This window comes from Stegodyphus dumicola, chromosome 11, assembly GCF_044657685.1.
Source record: "Stegodyphus dumicola isolate Sdum_Otavi_A_Nest chromosome 11, ASM4465768v1".
Taxonomy (NCBI): Eukaryota; Metazoa; Arthropoda; class Arachnida; order Araneae; family Eresidae; genus Stegodyphus; species Stegodyphus dumicola.
The window spans coordinates 100754155-100774935 of record NC_140778.1 but is presented as its reverse complement, the minus strand read 5'-3'; the positions used below and the strand labels follow the sequence as shown (position 1 = coordinate 100774935).

The following is a 20781-nucleotide window of genomic DNA, read 5'->3' as shown; positions in this document are numbered from 1 at the left end:
AATTCCAGTCTTCAAAAGCTATTTTCCACATCAGGATTCCATGCATCAATCACATTGCTGCACCATGCTGGAGAGAAATCGCAGTTACTAACCATGTCAATAATTAGGATGACACACACTCTGGATAGACATGTTGGGTGAATATACAGTCCTCACACCTTTCTTGTCTTCTACCGGTGGATTATATAGCATTCCTGCTTTTTGAGCACTGTGCCTCCTCAAGCAAAAACACAAATTTCCTAACAGGAACAACTACCTGTAGGAAGTTTATACGCATAGCGTTCTAAATAGAACTTCTGCAAGTCTAATGATCTAACAAAAGAGTAGAAATCAACGAAAGCCTTTCAAGGAGTTGATCCAAGGGCAGCTTTCAAAGAGTATCAAGGGCAGTTCTTCAAGGATTGAGCCACTTTCAAGGAGCACAGACATGGAGCTGGTTGAATACTGATTGTTTGTTTGATAAAAAGTTGTCAGCTCCATCAGATTCTGCAGGAATGATTGGCGCAACTTTGATAGAATGTCTGCCAACTTTCGTGGTTCCATTAGTAGCCAGATTTCGTGGTCAGCAGGATAATACATAAGTATCAAAGTAATTATAGATATTAACAGAATTATTATTGCTCAATAGTGTATACCAAGGGTTTTCAACCTGTGGTATGCGTACCACTGGTGGTACGCAAGAGAAAAATAGGTAGTACGTAAAGAAACAAAGTATTTTTAACTATTAAAAAATCACGTGAAGAAAAAAATCAGTTGATAGAAATTTCATGTGATGGAATTCTAACTGAAGATTGTAAACAAACAACACACTTGTTATTTTTTGGTTACCCCCCTCCCCCCCGAAAAAAAAAAGAATTTAAAGGCGTTTCAAATAAAGCTGTTGCATTTTTATTGCCTTTTTGCACAACCTATTTGTGTGAACAAGTATTTTTTTCCACGTTTAATTTGAAAAAGAAATACAAAACAAAATTAAGATTGGATCTTAATTTATAGTTAAAGTTGTAAGGATTATCTTAATTTATCTAACAGTTAAATTTTGAGTTAAAGTTACATTCCTATCTCTTCTTAATTCCAAGTTTACAACTTTTAGCCAGAACGTATTTTTTGAATCGCTTTTGAATGCAAATGAGGGGAAGTATTTAACTGTGAAGTTCTACCGACTTTGTTAGAGAGTCAGAGATTCTGACTAGCACGCATTCGCCTTTTCAGGCTTCTCTCTCTCTTAAGCTATTATTACCCTTGGCCATACTTAGGCTCTTGGTAGCTTTGCTGTTATTAGCATTAAGGAGCCAACTCTGTTAAGCCCATATCACACGGCATTTGCTTCACACGAACAACTGTTTCGGACAATTTTTCTGCCTGGTTTATTATTGAAAGAAAGACGTGCAACTTTTTCCTTCCTTTCAAAAAAAGTTGCAAGTTGTTCGTTTTCAACCAATCAGCTATCAGCGTCGAATGCTGTTAGCTTGTTTGTAATGGAGAACCAGTTTCCCCTGTGTTAACCCCAAAGCGATCTGTGGTGATTGGCTGTTGTGACAAAGCAGAAAAATTGTTCCAAACAGTTGTTCTTTCGAAACAAGGTGACGTGTGATAGCAGCCTTAGAATCTTGATATATTTGGCTATACCTTTTTAGTTTAGTTCTTAGTTTCGTAAGCCCAGGTGGAGGCTTTATTATAACTCCAAGAAAGAAGTTGTCTGTTAAAATTTTATCGGAATAATTAAGGGTAATTTCACTCTTTTTACGTTTTGTTCTCTGTCACACGAACTCAAGTGATTATTCGCTTACCAGTTCTTAAGATTATTCAACTTTAACTGTAACTTGAAAGTACACAGGTTAGAATCTTACAAAGTTAAGTAAAATAAGCAGACATAAAAAAAATGTATCTCTCTTAAACAGGCCCAAATTTCACACTAAATTTTAGAATTAAAGTATTATAACTTAAATTTTGATAATTAAAATTTTTCATCTAATATTTTTTTATGTGTGCACATTTAATGTAGACAATAAGTTGTGCAAATGGGAAAAATATATTTTTTTAATATTTCTGTTGACACATGGAAAAATAATCATTGTAAAATGTAGTGGTGATACTAAAATTTTTCAATTTTTGTTTAGATGATACGTGCTAGTCAAAAGGTTGAGAACCGCTGTCGTATACAATAATTGTAATAACAATAATTGTATAGCATATGTATTCTTACATCTGTGCATAGAATGGCTGAGAAGCACTCTATGCAGGCAGGTGTATGAACTTACAGTAACAAGACATTCACAAATTAAATACTAAAATGAAAAACTATACATAGTATATATTTAAAAGTTGAAAAGTCTCAGGAGGTAAAAAGGTTATTTTTTAAATTTATTATTTTTACTTTTTTTAGAAGTGTTCTCATGCATCATATATTTTTCTTCAAGTTCTGTATCAATGTTGAAAATTTGATTTGCCATGTTCACCTAAAGTTTTATTATAATGTTGTTAAAGAGAATGTCTAAACTTTTGTTTGATATTTTTTCAGTTATATGATTTCAATGTGTTTTTTTAACTAATTATACTTTTACATATTTTAATACCATATGTTAAATATATTTGCTGTTGTTTTTATGTTACCCAGGATTATCTGATGATGAAGCTGCAGTATTTTTATCTCATAAGAAGGAAAGAACATCTGTATACTCCGGGAAAAAGAGTTTATCTGGTAATAAAAATTTTTTTCAAATGTTAATAGTGTAATGTAAATTTTCATCTAAAAATCAATAAACAGCTTTAAAGCATTACTGATATCATAAATATGTTTATTAAAAGCTATTTTCAAAGGAATACATTTTGTTCATTTTACAATTTTCTTTTGACTATGAAACAAAATTCAAGGGAGCAAATTTAATGATTTTATTCCGAAATGGGAAAAGTTGGATTTTTATTTGATGACAAAATTTTGCCCTTTATACCTATCTCAGTTGGAGATTTTAATTTGCAGAAAGTTAGTTTTGGAAGATAATTCTAAATAACTTATTTCTCAATGTAAAAGAAAATTTAGTGCGTATCCTGATACTTTTTATTTCCTTAACATGTTAGCAACATTTGGATTCATATCTACATTATCATTCTTTTTTATTTATTAAAATGATAAATATGTTTATGGGAGAGTTTTTATTCTTATAAAATTTTGCAGTAAAACAATGTTAAGTAAACATTTTTAATTTTCAAAATAATATCTTCTCAAACCACTTTAGAAACTGGTTTTCTTTGGATACTGTTATGCTTTCATTTTACATGTATTTTTGTTAATTACTCTGCAGTTTTAAAAAACTGAATTAATTTAATTTCATTAAACTGAAATATAAGCACTTAGAATACTCAAAAAATTCAGAAGATAGTGATTATCTTACGTGAAATTTGAATCTTGGCTTGCAGAATGTACTGCAAATGTTGGTGTAAAATTGGTTAATGTAGTTTGGCCGCAAAATATTCAGAATAAGAAAATCACTTGATTACTTAAAAGCATAAAAAGTGTTTCTAACATTTAAAAACATGAAAATACTTCATAAACAAGCTTCAGTATGGGCAAGTTTTAATCTTTTTATTTTTTTTTGTTATACTGACACCTTGCAAGTGATGTATCAAGATATTACAAGTTCGTAGATCTGCTTATTCTGAAAGTTTAAAATTACACTTTACAAAATATATTAAAATACTCTGCCTTCTTATTTTGAACATAATTTTATAAATCTCAATAATGACTCTTATAGGTTAATTATTGAAAAAAAATAATGTTTGAATGCTTAAGTTATTCGCAGATTATGCATAAGGTACTAATTATCCTCATTATTAGAAATATATAATTGGTTTTTTTTTTTTTTTTTTTTTTTTTTTTTTTTTTTTTTGCTCTAAAGGGATAAATTAAAAGTTTGGCTTTGCCATCCTGTGAAGCAGTACATTTGTCTGTTCAATGTCCCACTGAACCATAAATTATGGTAAATAGTATGTAGTCTAAAAGAAAGTTGTGTAATTTATAGTATAATTGTATACCTTATGAAAATAATATATACACTTTTGATATAAAAAAGAAAAATATTAAACATGCGTTTTTATAATAGCATCTAAAAATTCAATGTATTTTAGTTATACAAAATGTACTCATGAGTGATTTGACATTCTTTTGCAGCTGTATTAAGCCTGAAAGAATACTGCATTCATGTGTTAAAGAAAAACATAGATAGTAAGTCCTCTTTACAGTTTATTTAGTAGTTGCTGAAAAAAAAAAAAAAAAAAATTCAAAACTTCTGTATAAATCAGAAATCTTAACTATTGCAAAATGCTGGGTATATTTACTCATGTTAATTTTTAACAGTATTTAATTGCATTTTTATATTGTAAATTTGTATTTAATTCTTAAATTAGTGCAGGTTTTTTTTTATAACTTTATATTATAGTTTTTTAATACTTAATTGTATTGTTCTTTTATGTTAAAGTTTTGCATAAAATGTATTAACTAAACATAGCAGTAATATGTACTAAAAGAAAAATAATTTTTTTTATAAAACTTATTATTTTGTATCTTAAATATTTAATATTATATTTTAAAATGTAAAAGCATTTCTCTATTTATAAAAGAAGGGAAAGGAAAATGTGTCCTTTCTCTCTCTTTATATCTTATTTTATTATTAATCAAAATGCATTGCTGGCCCTAAAATTTTCTGTTGAAAGGGAAGAATGCATAAACACATACTGCTAAATGGCAAAATTATATTTGCTACTCATTATTATGCAGAATTTAATGCTGAAAAATTTTGCCATATGGAAACTGTGGCTTATTTCCAGGAAACTGACATTTATGCTAGATAGAATGCAGGTGTAGTGATGTAAATATGGAGTAGCTTGAAAAAAGAATACTTACCGACACATAGATTCACAATGGCTTCATCAATTAACTACACGAGAAAACAGATCTTGTGCAGGTCACTTTTAAGGATCCTGTAATAATATTATACTCCCTAACTAAATAATTAAACTGTGTTATATAGGAATCAATCTGTGCATATGCAATTGATGTTTGTAGTATTGGATAATTTCTACAAGGCATGTACTATATCAGCTGCCTTTAATTGCACTCCTCAGGCATCTGTAGTTGTACTAGTGCAGGGATAGACAGACCTTTTTCAATCACAGGCCAAAAATTTAAAAAAAAAAGGGGGGGGGCAGTCCAAGATAACTTTTCTAAAATTTAAAAAACATACACAAGTATTACAATTTAAATATTTTAATGAGATGAATGAAATTACAGTTTCATTTTTAAAAGTTCCTTATATTGAGGTTAAAAGTGAGCGGTACTGATTCTAAGGAACGAGGATTCTAAGGATTTTACTTCTGTAAACAAGATGATCTATAAGCCACACCCACTAAATGATTATGCTAAATGCCACACACAGTAATCTAAATGCTAAATTTTTAAAGTTTGATGTTAATTTAACAGATTTAGATTATTTAAAATTTCAGAAGTTATTGCTGCATTTGATGTGTATATGTCATCTCTCTCTCTTTTTTTTGTAATTTTTAGGTATTAAATATCTAAGGAAAGTGCCTTATAATGTAATTCAACCAGTGCTTGAATGCTGTACTCCTAGTCAACTTGTAAATCTAGAAAATCACAATAAGGTTTGTTTTAAAAAATTTTTATGGTTGCAGTTTCTTGTTGCAATTACTTTTTCATTATTTAACCCACTTTTTTACAACTGCCTTAAACTAATAAGAAAGTTAATTTACTCAAGTGGTTATATATATATATATATATATATATATTATATCTTAGTTAAAAATATGAAGAAAACATTCTGCATTTGAAATGTAAAAATTATTGTTTATTAAATTATTAGTCACATTTAATGTAATAAACCATCAGAGCAAATTCACTTGCTGCAGCCTCTCCTGCCATTCTTTGATACATCCAAAGAATATATCTTATCGTACTTGTAACAGAATAGCTCCAATGCAATACACTAGATAGCTTGAAATGTTTGAAAACATCAACCGATGTGAACCATCTTGGTCAAAGAAAACAACTGGAAATCAGAAAATGAGAAATTTGGCAAATTATGTGGTTTTAAGTACAGGGATTTCTCTCTATGATAAAATTTTTTTAGATGACATGACTGTCAGCATTCTGACTACCTAGATGTGTGCTTAGTATGATGCAGTGACAGAGATTGGAGTGTTGGCACAGATTTGTGAGCAATAATGAAGTTAAACAAGAAAAGAATCAACATTACCTTGACTTTTAGTCTGCTAGCTTTAGCTTTTTTTTCCAACTTCAGAGCTGTTGGTGCTGTTTTTGTGTACTATTTGATGTCAAACCCATTTTTAGGTGCTTGTCTTAAACAAAGTCAAAACCCCAAGTTTTTTTGATCAAAATGTGGCATCACATCAAATGGTAAAAAAAATCTGTTTGCATTGCAAAGTAATGTATGCTGGAAAAACCTATCCTGGATTATGTCATTTCATGCATTTCTCTTATAAAGTTAACTGCCAGTGACACCAAAATTCAAGTATTGCAAATTTCATGCACTGACTCTGCTTAAACTTTTTTAACACGAGAATATAATTATTAGTAAGCGTTGGGGGACTTTATTAAATTTGCCCCTAATTTATGTCCCTTTCTCTGTCTGTTTATTCCAAGGAAAACCCAAGCCGTGCATATCATGATCATTCTTTGACTTAGTCTTTCTGTTTCTGAGAGTTATAGTTTTGTATAATTTTAGTATTAAGATGAATGAAGCATTATAGATGAATGAACTTTCTGTATGGTCAGCAGAATTTCCACAAGAATGTCTTTTTTGATGATACAACATATTTTATATTTAATAATAGTCTCCTCAAATGGAAAACCTTTAAGGGAATTTAATCTTAAACCATAAGTTGAAAATATTTTCTTAAAAACTGCTCAGTGTTAGAAGAAAATAATGTGTGGCAGCTTCTGGCAGAAATTGTGCAATATAATTAAATTTACTCATTATTTTATGTAATTTCTGTCATGTTCTGTAATTTTTTAAATGTTTTCTTTTTTATGCACAATTATTTGTGTTTTTAATTTGTTAACTGGGGAATAAGCTTTCAGTAAAATCGTTTCACAATGGGGACTTTTTCCTTTGCAGTAATTTCAGCACATCGCAAGGAATAAATAAAAGAAAATCGTTTACAAATATTTAATGATATTAAATATTAAAATTAAACATTTTTAATCCGGAAAAACAAATTAATTGAACGAATTTAAACAATTATTTCGTATGATATTCCCTAAAGCAATGCGGCATACACAAAGGAACACTGCAGTCAAGACACCAAAATCTTTCCTAAGACCTTTGGAATAGCATAATTTGCATCTCCTCCTTACATTTACTCTTGAGGAGTCAGATGGTATATAGTCTGCAAAATGTCTTTCAAAGAGTCGAGATGGTTTTGGTGTCAAAGATGATCGTCCTGTACTAGTAGATGGCAACTGCGATCCGTCTCTATATTTTTCAACACCTTTTTCTACAGTTTCGATAAGGAAATGAAGCCTATCTAGGTGATCGCCATCTTACTTGTATAAAAGATATGCATTCAAACACACCATGTCTAGTGCATGTAAAACTATCTTATAGTAATACTTTTTTACTTGGTTTCTAGCGATTTCATAAGTTTTCATTTGTCCATCAGCAAGATCAACTCCTCCCATATTTTTGTTGTAGTCAGCGATAACTTCTGGTTTTGATATCGTTTTTCTTCGTTTTTCTATTTCTACAAATTTATTGTCGTGGATAGTACTCAATATAATTACATCCTTTTTGTCTTTCCACTTCATAATCATTATTTTGTCTCTGTACCTGGCAATATGTTCATCTTTTTTCAAAACACAATTTTTGATATCAGATGGTATTCCCTTTCTATTTTTTCGCATTGTTCCTACAACATCGGTTTTCCTTCTGCACATCTTCTCAGCTAGATCAGTACTAGTATACCAATTATCGAGATATGGCGTATATCCCTTATCCAACAAAACGTGGCACAATTCAAGAACAATACGATTTTGTCCCTGTTCTTCTGGATAGTTCGAACCATACTGCTTGTCTTTACCTGTATATATAATGAAATCACATGTATCCAGATTTACCTTCGCATATCTTATACAATTTAACACCAAGTCGACTTCTTTTCGATGGAATGTACTGTTTCCAAGACAGTCTTCCTTTCCATAGCAAAAGAGACTCATCTACAGATATTTCCTTATCTGGTACGTATAACACCTTGAATTTGTTTCTTAAATAGTTCAAAATGGAATCGATTTTGTAGGTTTTTTTGTTGCACACTTTTAGATCGAAAGCATTGTTATCACTAAAATGTAAAAATTTTACTAACAGTTGGAATCTTTTTTCTGACATAATTTTATAAAAAAAATGGAGTCTCCAGACTTTCTCGCTTTGTGAAATAAAGCTGATAAGAAGGTTTTCCTATTATTCCTTACAAAATTAGTAAAAAAATAAATACTCTCATCTCTCGGTCATCTGTGTCAACCCACGAGAGACATCTTGAACGCGGTTTCATGGAAGTATTTTTTTCAAAAAACTGTCCGGCGTATTTGTTTGATTGTTCCACAATAAGTTCTACAAAATTCTCATCGATAAATTTCTCGAAATAAAAATGGCAATCCTTTTCTTCAGGTCCTTCAAATGTAAGTCTAGATTGAGATAAAAACGGGAAAGGCGATCGCAATATTCTTTCACATTTCCATTCAGCTGATGTTGGTTGAGTATTTTGGTCTATAACATCATCATCCTTTGATTCAATGTCTGGACCATCAGTAAAGAAGTCGTTATCGCTTTTTTCCGAACTGGTACTTATTCTTAGAATTCGACGTCGTTTACCAAACCTCCCGGGCAATATTTCATCGTCACTCTCAAACAATTCAAAAATATTTTCTGCTTCACAATAATTTTTAGCCATATTTATAAAAAACTAACAATTACTCAAATCAAAAAGTTATTACTAATATGTAAAATACTGAAATGCAGACTAAAATGAAATTAAGTTGTGAAAATTAGGAGAGTTATCACAGTTTATGAGCGGACAAATTACATCATGCCCATTGAAATAGTCTTCCCAGCATGACGAAAAATTTCGTCATACCCAGTTAACAGATTAATTAGAATTTAATATGTGTTTATATAAAATAAATGTGAGCTCTGTTAAAATAGTCATAATTTAAGTGCCCCCTTTTTTTATTGAGCCAAACTGAAATTTAAATTTGAGTGAGGATTTATCTTACCACTATCTTTATATAAAAATATAATCATAGAAAGAATTGTGGTTATTTGTATAAAAGAAGTTTTTAAAATTTTGTTGTATATTTTCAATATCTGAAAGTTGATTTTATTATTTTCATTGCATGAAAGAATGTAAAAATCACTCCTACTACCCTTCCATGCATTGTAATATCTTTTTCAACAGAGTTCATAACATGTTTAACTAAATAATTATGATTATTTAAAATTTATATTAATTTTTCATCGTACATTTCACACTCCAAAGATAATATTATTTATGGCTGTTTATGGTTATATATTTAAGATCAAATCTAATAAATTAGATTGCCCTTTATTTATCTTAAGAGATAAAGTAGTAATATATAGTATTAATAATATATAGTTTGGTATTTGGGAAGTAAAATAGTTGCTTGATGTAATTTTTTAATAAATTTTATCCAGTACCTTATGGATCATACAAACGAGCTTTGGAAAAAATTTTGTCAGAAGTGTTATAAAGATGAAGTACCACAAAAGCATGAAACCTGGAGGAGTGTATATTTGGTGAGTTTCTTTCAGTTTAACATGCGTATCTATATATGTAATATCATCTGTAGTTATCTTAAGGATTGGGCAGTAGTTGCAACAGTTGTGCAAAGTTTTTCTGCATAGATACAAAGATGATATTTTTAGACAGATGTGTCTAAAAAGAAGACATAATTTTATTTCCTGATAAAGCAAGCTTTAAGAAGTATAATCAGGTTTCCATATTATCATGGAGCAGCATATGTGCCCAATATTCATTTTGCCCAATCAATATATCCATTCATTCTTCATAGCATTCTTTGAAATGTAAATCGTAGACAATGCATGAAGCAGAGAGCCATATGTCTTAGCAAGAGCAAAGGTAAAGTGATAGAGAAAGGATTTTATTATCTTACGTTTTTCCTGAAGATGACAGGAAAAACATAAGATAATCAAAAGGTATCTTGATCTATGATTGGCTAAGAGCTGTCTGCATTTGCAGGATTATATAAGAAAGTATGAAACAGATTAATTTAAAAAAGACACAGTTCAGAAAGAGTTATTATAAACAGTTTCTACTTTTAGAATAGAAAGGACAGGTACACGAATTAAAATAAAGAATTATGGGTCTGTTGCTAATTATAATTTTGAATACATATTTTTTATCGTACACACACATATATATATATATATATATATATATATATATACGAGGGCCATCCAGGAAGTAGATTACGTTTCCGTCTGTGTCCGCTAGGGGCGGGGCTAGCGCGGCCATCTTGGGGTCAGAGCGTTGCGCAGCTCAGTCTGCATCTAGCCGTGCTAGTGAGAGGTTCGTGCTGTGCTCCGTTCAGATACTGTGACGGTTTGAAATGTCTGCGTTAATTGAAAATCCTGCGAGGTGCGCTCAGTAATAAGGTTTCTGACTGCAAAAAACTGTAAACCGATAGAAATCTATCGGCAGCTTCGTGAAGTGTATGGGGACAACATTATCACTGAAGGTGGAGTGCGTCAGTGGGTCATAAGATTTCAAAATGGCCGAACCAATGTTCACGACGAAGATCGAAGTGGGAGACCCAGCATAGTGACCGCCGAACTTCTCGAAAAAGTCGATGCTAAAGTCCGTGAAAATCGAAATTTCACAATAACGGAACTTTCTTTGAGTTTTCCACAAATTTCGCAAACTTTGTTGCACGAAATCATCAGCGAAAAGCTTGGTTACCACAAGTTTTGTGCAAGATGGATTCCAAAAATCTTGACAGAGGACCACAAAAATCAGCGAATGGCTGCAGCGTTGAACTTTTTGGACGCTTACCATAAGGATGGTGACTCTTTACTCGATCGCATCGTTACTGGTGACGAAACATGGGTGAAACATGTGAACTGTGAAACGAAATTGCAATCAATGCAGTGGGGGCACACAAGTTCTCCCCAAAAACCCAAGAAATGCATGCAAACAATGTCGGCAAGGAAGATGATGGCGACTGTTTTTTGGGACAGAAAAGGTGTAATTTTGGTGGACTTCCTGGAAAGAGGCACTACAATAAACTCTCAAAGGTATTGCCAAACTCTCCAAAAACTCAGAAGAGCAATTCAAAACAAGCGCAGAGGAATGTTGAGCTCTAAGATCTTGTTGATTCACGACAACGCCCGGCCCCACACGGCAAATGTCACTTGTAAAGTTCTTGAATCTTTTAAGTGGGAGTTGTTTCCTCATCCGCCGTACAGTCCCGACCTGGCACCGAGCGACTTCCACCTATTCCCAGCAATGAAGAAGTGGCTGGCTATGCAGCGTTTTGATGACGACGCACAGCTGCAAGAAGAGGTAACGAAGTGGTTGAAGGCGCAGGCGGCCGAATTTTTCGACGAAGGAATTTCCAAGCTCGTACATCGCTACAATAAATGCGTTAATTTGTATGGTGACTATGTAGAAAAGTAGTATTTGAGTGTGGCTTTCATCTGTATATAATAAAATTTGTTTCCTATACTTTGTTTATTTTTTTATTCCAAAACGTAATCTACTTTCTGGATAGCCCTCGTATATATACATACATACACTATATATATGTATGCATATGTATATTTTAAATTGTGGAGATGATTAATAGAAGCAGCAGCTTAACAAACAAAATGTAACTTATTTTATCTGGTTTTGTTATTTTAAGAGGAGAGAAAAATGTTTATTAAAACTGGGGAGTTTTTATGCATAATTCGTTTTTCCTTGGGGAAATATAAAATAAATTAAACTGAATTAAAATGTAGATTGAAGCATTTAAACATTTAATTTGTATCAAAGAAAATAATGTGAATTCAGTAATCTTTAGTCTTTTTCATAAAAACATATTTTATAGTTTGTCTGTATTAGTTCTTTTAATACAAAAATAGAAGTAATTAATAATTAATTGAATTTGTATAAAATTGTAGATTAAGTAATAAATACTAATTGTTATCTGAATTGCTCACTTCACTATATATATAAATATCAAGAATTTAAAATTTAATGTTTTCATAGGATATTTAGTGCTGAACGTTTTGACGGCTCCTGTGTTTTTCATTTCATAAAAAGTTACTCTAAGTAATGTTTTAAATGCTTCTTTAAATTCCTTTAAAAAAATAATGCTAGATGTTTTATTTTAAATGTTGAAACATGCAGTGTTTTATGTTAAAAATATTCAAAGCTAAATTCTTTAAAAAATGCTTCTCAATTTTTGTCATCTCAGAATTTTCTGCATTTATAATATTTATACAAAAGAGTTCATTTTTATTAGGCAATAAAAATGCTAGTTTAGAAAGGTAAGAAGCAGTATACAATGCATGTTCAGTTTCTGAGACATAGCTCTACTTGCTTATGAAGTCTCAGTTTTCTAATGTTTCAATAAAAAGTTAATTTTTTATTCTGTGCTATGCAGAACCAATGAATTTGCAGGTTCAGCATGACGGATGGGCATTTTATAGATTGCATTGATGTGATTTTAACAATTAAAAAATTAATGAATCTAAAAAAAAGATATGCTTTTGTTATTGGAATTATATTTTATGTTATGTGTATATTAATGTTAATGTTTTACAGAGAGCAAACAAGGGGAAAGAAAAAAAGTTAAAAGGAATAATTGCGTCTATAGCTGCATCTAAAGCTAAGAGTCAACCAGGTTTGTAGTTTCCATCTTAAATGAATTTGTTAGATGATAAAAATGAGTACTTATACTATTAAATATAGAACTTTTGTTTAAAATGCTGTGGTGTAGATTCAGCATAGTTAGTTATTTGGATGTTGCTTTTCTATAGGCCAAATATATGCTGTATCACAAAAAAATATATGCACCCTGAAAGAAACAAACTACACTTATGAAACTTAACATGTATGTAGTGTATGAGGAGATAAACAAATGATTACAAATTCAGAACAAAAGATCATTTTATTAAGAATTATGGCATGAAAACAGTTACAAATCAGTAAGCAGTATAGCCACCTCTGGCAACTGTACAAGCCGAAACATGGCGGGGCATTGAAAGGCTACCTATGACCCTCTGCGGAAGATCATGCCATAATCTTTGCAGGTCTGCAGTTAATTCACCAATATTCTGGTGTGGCTGCAGTTGCCATCTAAGCATGTCCCAAAAATGCTCTATTGGCAAGATGTTTGGTGATTGGGCAGGCCACGGGAGTACATCATATTCTTGAAGATATTGTTGGGAGAATCGCACAGTATGTGGCCGAGCGTTGTCTTGCTGATAAATAGCACCTGGGCGACTGGATAGCATAGGCAGTACAACCGGCATTAAAATGTCCAGCTAACTGCAAGACATCATAATGCCTTGAAGGACGACTAGAGGTGATCATGTGTCCCAACAAATCGCTTCCCACTCTGTCACACCTTATGTAATTGTAATACTGCTTGACAACAAATGCCAGACCCGACCGCTGGCCTAGCCACTTCCACACGCATGTGCATTGGTCATCAGCATTGAGACTGAATTGGGATTCATCGCTGAAGATCCCACACCTCCAGTCAGTGACACTTCAGCTTGCTTGAGTTTGCCAAAAATCCTGTCGACACTGTCTATGATGTGGTCGTAGTTATTGATTAGGTCAATGATTAGAGTGCTTTGTGCTCAATAGAATAGAGAATGCAGTAGAATGCTTCATGCTCAGTAGAATAGAGAATGCAATTGAGAACTTTGTTTTCAGAACAATCTCGTTATAAAATTCCAAAATTTCATCTTATGAAGAAGAAAATTTCTGTTTGCATGTCTTAACAATAAATTTTGTTATTGAATTTTAAAATTATATTCAGAGTTAAAATTTTCATGAACCTTTTAAAATACGTAACCATTAAAGAAATATCTAGAGTTACAGAAGTATTTAGGAGCTTCTGTGTGTTAAATTAACAAAAAATGTTTTTAATCATCTAAATAAATTAACAACACATTTAATTTTACTCGGGCTGAAAGGCAGGTAATTGGGCTTCATGTATCTGAGATCTGGATAACATTAAATTTTACTGAATGAGAAATATATTTTAATATTTTAAATTAGTAAGATATGAAATATTAAGATATTGAACTCAAAACATAGTAATTATTAAATAGTAGAAAGTTACATGCTCTTAAAAATGTATTGTTTAGTAAACCTAAATTTGAATTTATCTTATAAGCTTTTCAAATTTAGTTTTAGGAAGTTTATATGAACCATATCACAATTTGTATATTAGTTTGCTGTATTAGAGATGGTTTAAATAATACTTGACTACACAATTACAAAACTTTAGCATCATTGTTCCAAAAAAAGTCATAGCATTTCATTCAAGAAATTTCAAGATCTTAATAGGAAGATAGTATGTTTTATGTTGGTATAATTTTCTGCATGATGATGATTACATTATATATTATGGTATAGTTTAAAGTATTGTTAATTTATATGCACTAATTTAAAAGCTATAAACAAATGTGTTTTGTTATTTAATGTGACTTTTCAAATTTCAGAGCGCCAGCTGAAACTTGCTGATGCTCCTGTAAAGTATTCACAGGGCAGTAGTAAAATAACGAAAAATACTGTGAATGCTGGTAGTCCATTATTTGCTTCATCTAAAGTCGACTCACCGTTAAGTGCATCCAAAATCAGCCCATCGACAAGTACAGCCAAAGTTACCTCTGAGTCCCACATAAAATATTCTCATAGCAATAATAAACTCACAAAAGGTGTTGTAAATAGTAGTAGTAGTCCATCAGTCAGTTCATCCAAGGTAAGCCCACCAGTTGCTGCTCCATCAGTCAATGTTTCTAAGACCAGTCCACCACTGAGTTCTGCTAAAGTTTCCAAGCCACAAAAGAAACATAAGAAAGGTAAACATATTATTGTAAATGTATTTCAAATATTTTTTATAGATTTGTTTATGTAGTCAAACCCTGCAGTTATGAACTTCAAGGAACTTGATTTTTATTTGCTATATCTAATTCAATTAGAAAAATAGATAATTTCACAATAAAGTGTAAAATTTGACTAAATTACTAAAAAAAGGGGGGGGGAGAAAAAAAGAAAAAAGTCACATCTGATTTAAGAAGTGAATAATAACTAATTTTTAAATAGAGATTTTAAAATAATTTTTAAATTGCATTAAACGTTAATTACAGTTATTTTATATTCAATTATTAAGTTTGTTTTTCATTCTTATTCAGTTTCACTTGGCATAAATAATTTTACAAATTAAATATTTAGCATAAACATCATAATTTAAATCCATCTCTTGAAATACACATCTGCCTCTAGAGTACACTTTTATAAAAAATTTCATGGCATACATATGATTTCCTAAGTTATGCTTATTATATGTTCTGTTTTCCAAGAATTGGGTGTTATAGGCTTCTCTTATAGCCTTTGTTTAAAACAGAGAATGACACAAGTAAAGATAGAGAACAGTAACATGAAGGTGTTTTTCATTATCCTAATAGCATAAACATGGATGATTTTAATGGTTAGTAATCCTTTGGTTAAAACTTGCAAAAACTATGAAAAAAAAATTTGTCACTAGAATTTATATGTTCACTGTAGCTGTATAAAATAACATAAGTGCATAAGATATTTCATGGAACCTAAATGTTTGCTTATTATAAATTGAATTTGCTGTAGTCAGGTTTGACTGTGTATAAGTTTTTACCTCTTTTATGATACTGTACGTTACCTCCTATTTTATTATTGTATATTTCTTGTGCATTTTATTCAATTTTAAACATGCATTCTAATTACGATTTATACTTAATTAGTTTATTATGGTGTAGTGTATGCAGTTCTTTAAAGAAATGTTGCGATTTTGTAAATAATGCAAGTAGAACCATAAGTATTAACTGTTGGGGTCTACCAGATCTTAATAACAAATTTTGTAGCTGAGATCGGAGCATTTTGATGTTATTCATCAAATTTGGAGATTGGACTAAAATATTTTGTTGTAACAAGATATATCAGATTTCATTTCAAATCCTAGATCATGATACATATAGTTTACTTGTAAGGAGCTAGATACATTTTCATGGAGATATTTTAAGGGAAATTAGTTAACTCAATGAGAAAATCAAGAGAAAGCTTTGCATCCACTTTGTTCCATTGCTGGGAATGAAATCTAGAAAGAATTATATATGATTCTAATTTTCAACCAATGATCAGAGAATATATCAGAAATAAATTTTTATGAGCACTTAGAAAAAAAAATTTCTAAAGCATACCTGTTATTTTTCCTTTTTTTTAAATCCTCCCCAAAAATGATATTTAATATTTTAAGATTTATTGTGAGGTTTAGATTTACTTTTACTTAGTGAGTGAATTTAAAATTTTATTTTGTCTTTTAAACTTTGATGGCATAAACATTTTGAGTGTCGGTATTTTGGAGATTGAATTTGTTATAAATTTTCCTTCAAGGATGATTAGAATAATAACTCCATTTACAGTGCTATGTTTTGCTTTTTTCTTCACTTGTATTAATTTTTTATATCTTGGAACTCCAGAAGATATTTATCTTTCTCCTGATTATTCAAGAGCAGTTACAGTTTTTAGTGTGAAAACTCCTTTCAATTATTTGTGTATAGGTTTTGTGTTTCTACAAAATCTTGTGCATGATTTAGTCAAAGAGTTACTGTGTGAAAAATGTCTGCAGGTGTTCCCTTATTTTGCATAACAAATTAATTTTGATACCTTCCCTGAACTCCTCAACTTCCCCTCCTCACCAGGATGTAAATTTAAAGTTAAGTGAAGTGAGTATTTAAACTCTCCCTTCAGTTTATTCAGAGCGTGTTTTTGCTACCCAGCGCACGTTTGTTGCTGTCTCACTGTTACGCTAGTATGCCCTTTGGCCCTTTCAGATAAATTTTCACACCTGTTAGATTTTGTTGAGTCAACCTAAGCTAGCCATACTTTAGCTTGCTAATTCAGCACTAGACTTTGAATTGATTTATATATAAGTTTCACTGCAAGTTGACGATGTTATTGTAAAGCATGAAGATCGTGCCTTTCTGTTATTAGTTAGAATTAATAAAGGGTTATTTTTACCCTTCTTCTATGTTGGTATTTCATTCACACTTGTGCAAGAATTTGCCAGGTTCATTGTAGGATTAGTTTATATTGAATACAAGAGACAGATCTTACAAGTCTATTAAAAGTCAATATATTTTTTGTAAATTCATAAAACACTGAACCAGTTGTCATAAGAGGATGCAGTATGTATCAGAATTCATATAGTAAATTTAAGAAAATTTTTTTTTTGTAGGGGGTGCAGTATTTTAAAATGAGATTAGTTTTTTTTTAAAAAAAGCTTTTTATCCCTAAAATTTTATTTTTTTTATATTGCTTAGTGTTCACAGACTAAGATGATTTAAGTTGATATGATTAATTGTGGTAAAACATGATTGGGAATCTGCTGATTGGAATCATATCGACTTAATTAATAAGTGAAAATTATCCTCCTTTCCATCTTTTGCTCACAAATCATTATGCAAATATCCATTTACAATTATTACAGCCTGAAAAACGCATGTCTGCGATGCCATCTTTATACGATGATTTGTAGGTACTTTATTTTTTACTATGTTATTTTTTATGACGATGTTTTTAAGCTGCAAAGTTTTTTAACCATTTCATTTTCAATGACGATATTTTGTACCATGATGTTTTCTCTTTGCTCTATTTTCTCCCATGATGTTTTGTATTGCGACGTTTATGCCTTTTGTTGTTTTCTGTGCGCCGTTTTCGGCTATAACCCCATTGTTATCTTGTGAATTGTGGCAACATATGACACAGAATTATTAATCACTGAAGTAGTCAGGATGTTACAAAAGAAAACACAAGTCATTACCACATTAGATCCTTCATGACTGTATAAGCTGCAACCAAGTAATATTAAGTGGAGGAATTTCACCATATGGGCATTTAAAAAACTTGTTATGATCCATAGTAGTCCACACAGAGGAGCCATTAAAGTTGTCATAAATCACTGTGTGTGATGAGGTTTCTTAAAATCCATCATCATGAGCCCTTTCTCCCCCCCCCTTTTTTTCTTTTTTCTTTTTTTTTTTTTTTTTGAAGAGGTATATGCAAATAGTTTAAAAATGTGCTTTATAACAAGACAGCATAACTTAAAAATGTCATGTTGAAACATGATACTGGATGAGATATTGAAATTTCATAATGATCATCACTGTTACACCACTTACTGCCCTTCATTCTCAGCAGTAGTGACACCCATTAATTTTCAGTTATGGAGCTATTTCAAGTATTAGGTAGTAGCCAGTCATCCCTGACGTAAGTAAAGATGATGCCTGCTGCAGAGTTGCTTCGTTAAGCTCATATAATGCTCAGTGCGTCACTGAATAATATGACCACATCCTTACAGGGTATAATTTCTTGTGGTGGAAGACATATTTCTCACTTAGTAATGTGGAACACTGTGCAGTGAAGCATTTAATATATTTATATTCTTCAGGTAGGATAATTAGATTTTCTATTCCTAATGTACTCAAACTGCTATAAAGTATAGGATAATAGTAAAATACCATCTAAGAAATTTTGACCTGGTATTCACCCCCTTCCATCCCCCCCAAAATTCTAATATTGCTGGCATAAATTTTGGTGTAAGTTGCATCCTCATACAGCAACTCTTTCTTCTTCTTTTACTCCCTTTTTTTAAAGTTTAGTGAATTTAGGTCCATCTTGTTTATTATTAACAGAATGTGATTAAATAGGGTAATTTTTTAAAAGTTTTAAAATAGTATTTCTGAACAATTCTGACATGAAACTTGCATTTCCAATTAGTTAAGCATTTTATGAGTTTTGTAAAAAAAGAATTGTTCTTAATTGTTTCTTAAAAATGTTTAAAATCTCTTATATTCAGATGTTTCTCTCATTTATAATAAATACTTAATTGAATATTACTGTTTTATGCCGCATTTATGACATTCAGAATAATATATAGCACGTAACTTCTATAAAAGTAAATTTTTGGAATATATTTGATAATTTCAAATGTGTATGGAAATGATAAAAAAATTTTAATCCATTTTAATATCTTTTATTTGTTCATTAAATTTTTTATAGGCAAGGGCATCACAAAACATAATGCATCAGTGCTTGAAGAGAGTAATTTATAGTTATTAAAATAAATTAGTGAATAGATAGTTTTCAGAATACTAGTTTAGTCTTGCATCTAAAATTTTGTATGTTATTTGTTATGTTTTTTCACATTTTGAATTGCATTTTTTCTAACTTTTAAAAATATTTTAATGGAAGTTAGATATTAAAATTATTGTCCATAATCCGTTTCATTTCTAGTATTTTAGCATGAGATCTAAATTAACCAAGCATTGATAACGTCTTACATTATTAATTTTCTGTCTAGATATGCATTAAACTTTCCTCATCAGATAAAAGAAGTAAAAACTAGAATTTTTTTTTTCTTCCTATAGACTATAAATGTTTGAATCCTATATTTCTTTTCTTTAAACTTAAATGTAAAAAGTTAAAAAAAGTTAAATTCGAGTTTGAAGATGACACAACTCGTTTAGGAGTTTTTAATGACTTGAAAAATAATATATTGCTTTAAAAACACTAATCATGATCAAGAATTAATATGCATTTCATTTGTTTGTGGCCAAGCTAGATTCTTTGTTAAATGTGTTGGTATAACTTGGTGTTTCTGGTTTTTAAACTATAAAACATTGATAAATAAAAAAAATAAAAGGAAAAAAGTGGCATAAACAAAAATATATACACATAAAGCAAAACTTTTCTGAGTTAATATGGGTGAAAATATTTTCAGAAACTTTTTTTTTGGGGGGGGGGAGAGGGAATATTCATCATAAGACTTAATTTCATAAAAAAAAAATGTACCTTTACAAATTATACCTTTGTTTTTTGACAAAAATTGTTTTAGATTTTTTTTACCTAAAATAACTTTTAACTTTTTTTGGCTTTTCCTTTTAAATTTGATTTTTATTGAATTACTTGCAGGATATATTGATATGCATCTGTAATTATGAAAAAGAAAATTTTTATTGCTGTTTCAACTTTTAAATTATTAAGGCATTGCCCTATAAATGAAATTGGGAAAAGTACATGAGAAAGAGTATTATATTTTGAAAGCACAACTAATGGTACTGTATTTTAAAAATACAAATGTTTACTGGGAAAAATGCAACTTTAAGAAATAATTCAGTTTCCAGTTTCAGAAATCATTTATTGTCAAATATCAGTAGCAGGCCATTGACATTTATTACACTTAATAGAAATTCTTAGTGTTTTATTTATTTATTTTTTTTTTAAATTTATTTATCCTCTTTTACCACAAAGTAAATTTTATTTGTGTAGGAGATAATATTCAGGTATTTTTTATTTTATTTGTCTAGGAGATAATGTTCAGGTTATTTTTGTCTAGTTTGGCAGATAATTAAAAATAATCTCTTGTGATAGAAATCATATAAAAATAGAAATACAGTACTCCAT

At 30.4% G+C, this 20781-nt stretch overlaps 1 protein-coding gene across 4 annotated transcripts in view; it reads left to right on the top strand.

Annotated features, from left to right (window-relative positions):
• The window catches only part of LOC118202421 (uncharacterized), a 62051-nt gene that overhangs the window by 26297 nt on the left and 14973 nt on the right, over positions 1 to 20781 (top strand). For all 4 annotated transcript variants that reach the window (XR_015044080.1, XR_015044079.1, XR_015044078.1 and 1 more), the window contains exons 5-10: positions 2615 to 2698; positions 4166 to 4219; positions 5558 to 5655; positions 9738 to 9839; positions 12871 to 12949; positions 14784 to 15143. Coding sequence is in view for 1 of the 4 variants with exons in the window: in XM_085827024.1 (XP_085683150.1) it covers positions 2615 to 2698; positions 4166 to 4219; positions 5558 to 5655; positions 9738 to 9839; positions 12871 to 12949; positions 14784 to 15143 (777 nt within the window). In the remaining 3 variants the exon portion in view is untranslated. The remainder of the gene's footprint in view (positions 1 to 2614; positions 2699 to 4165; positions 4220 to 5557; positions 5656 to 9737; positions 9840 to 12870; positions 12950 to 14783; positions 15144 to 20781) is intronic.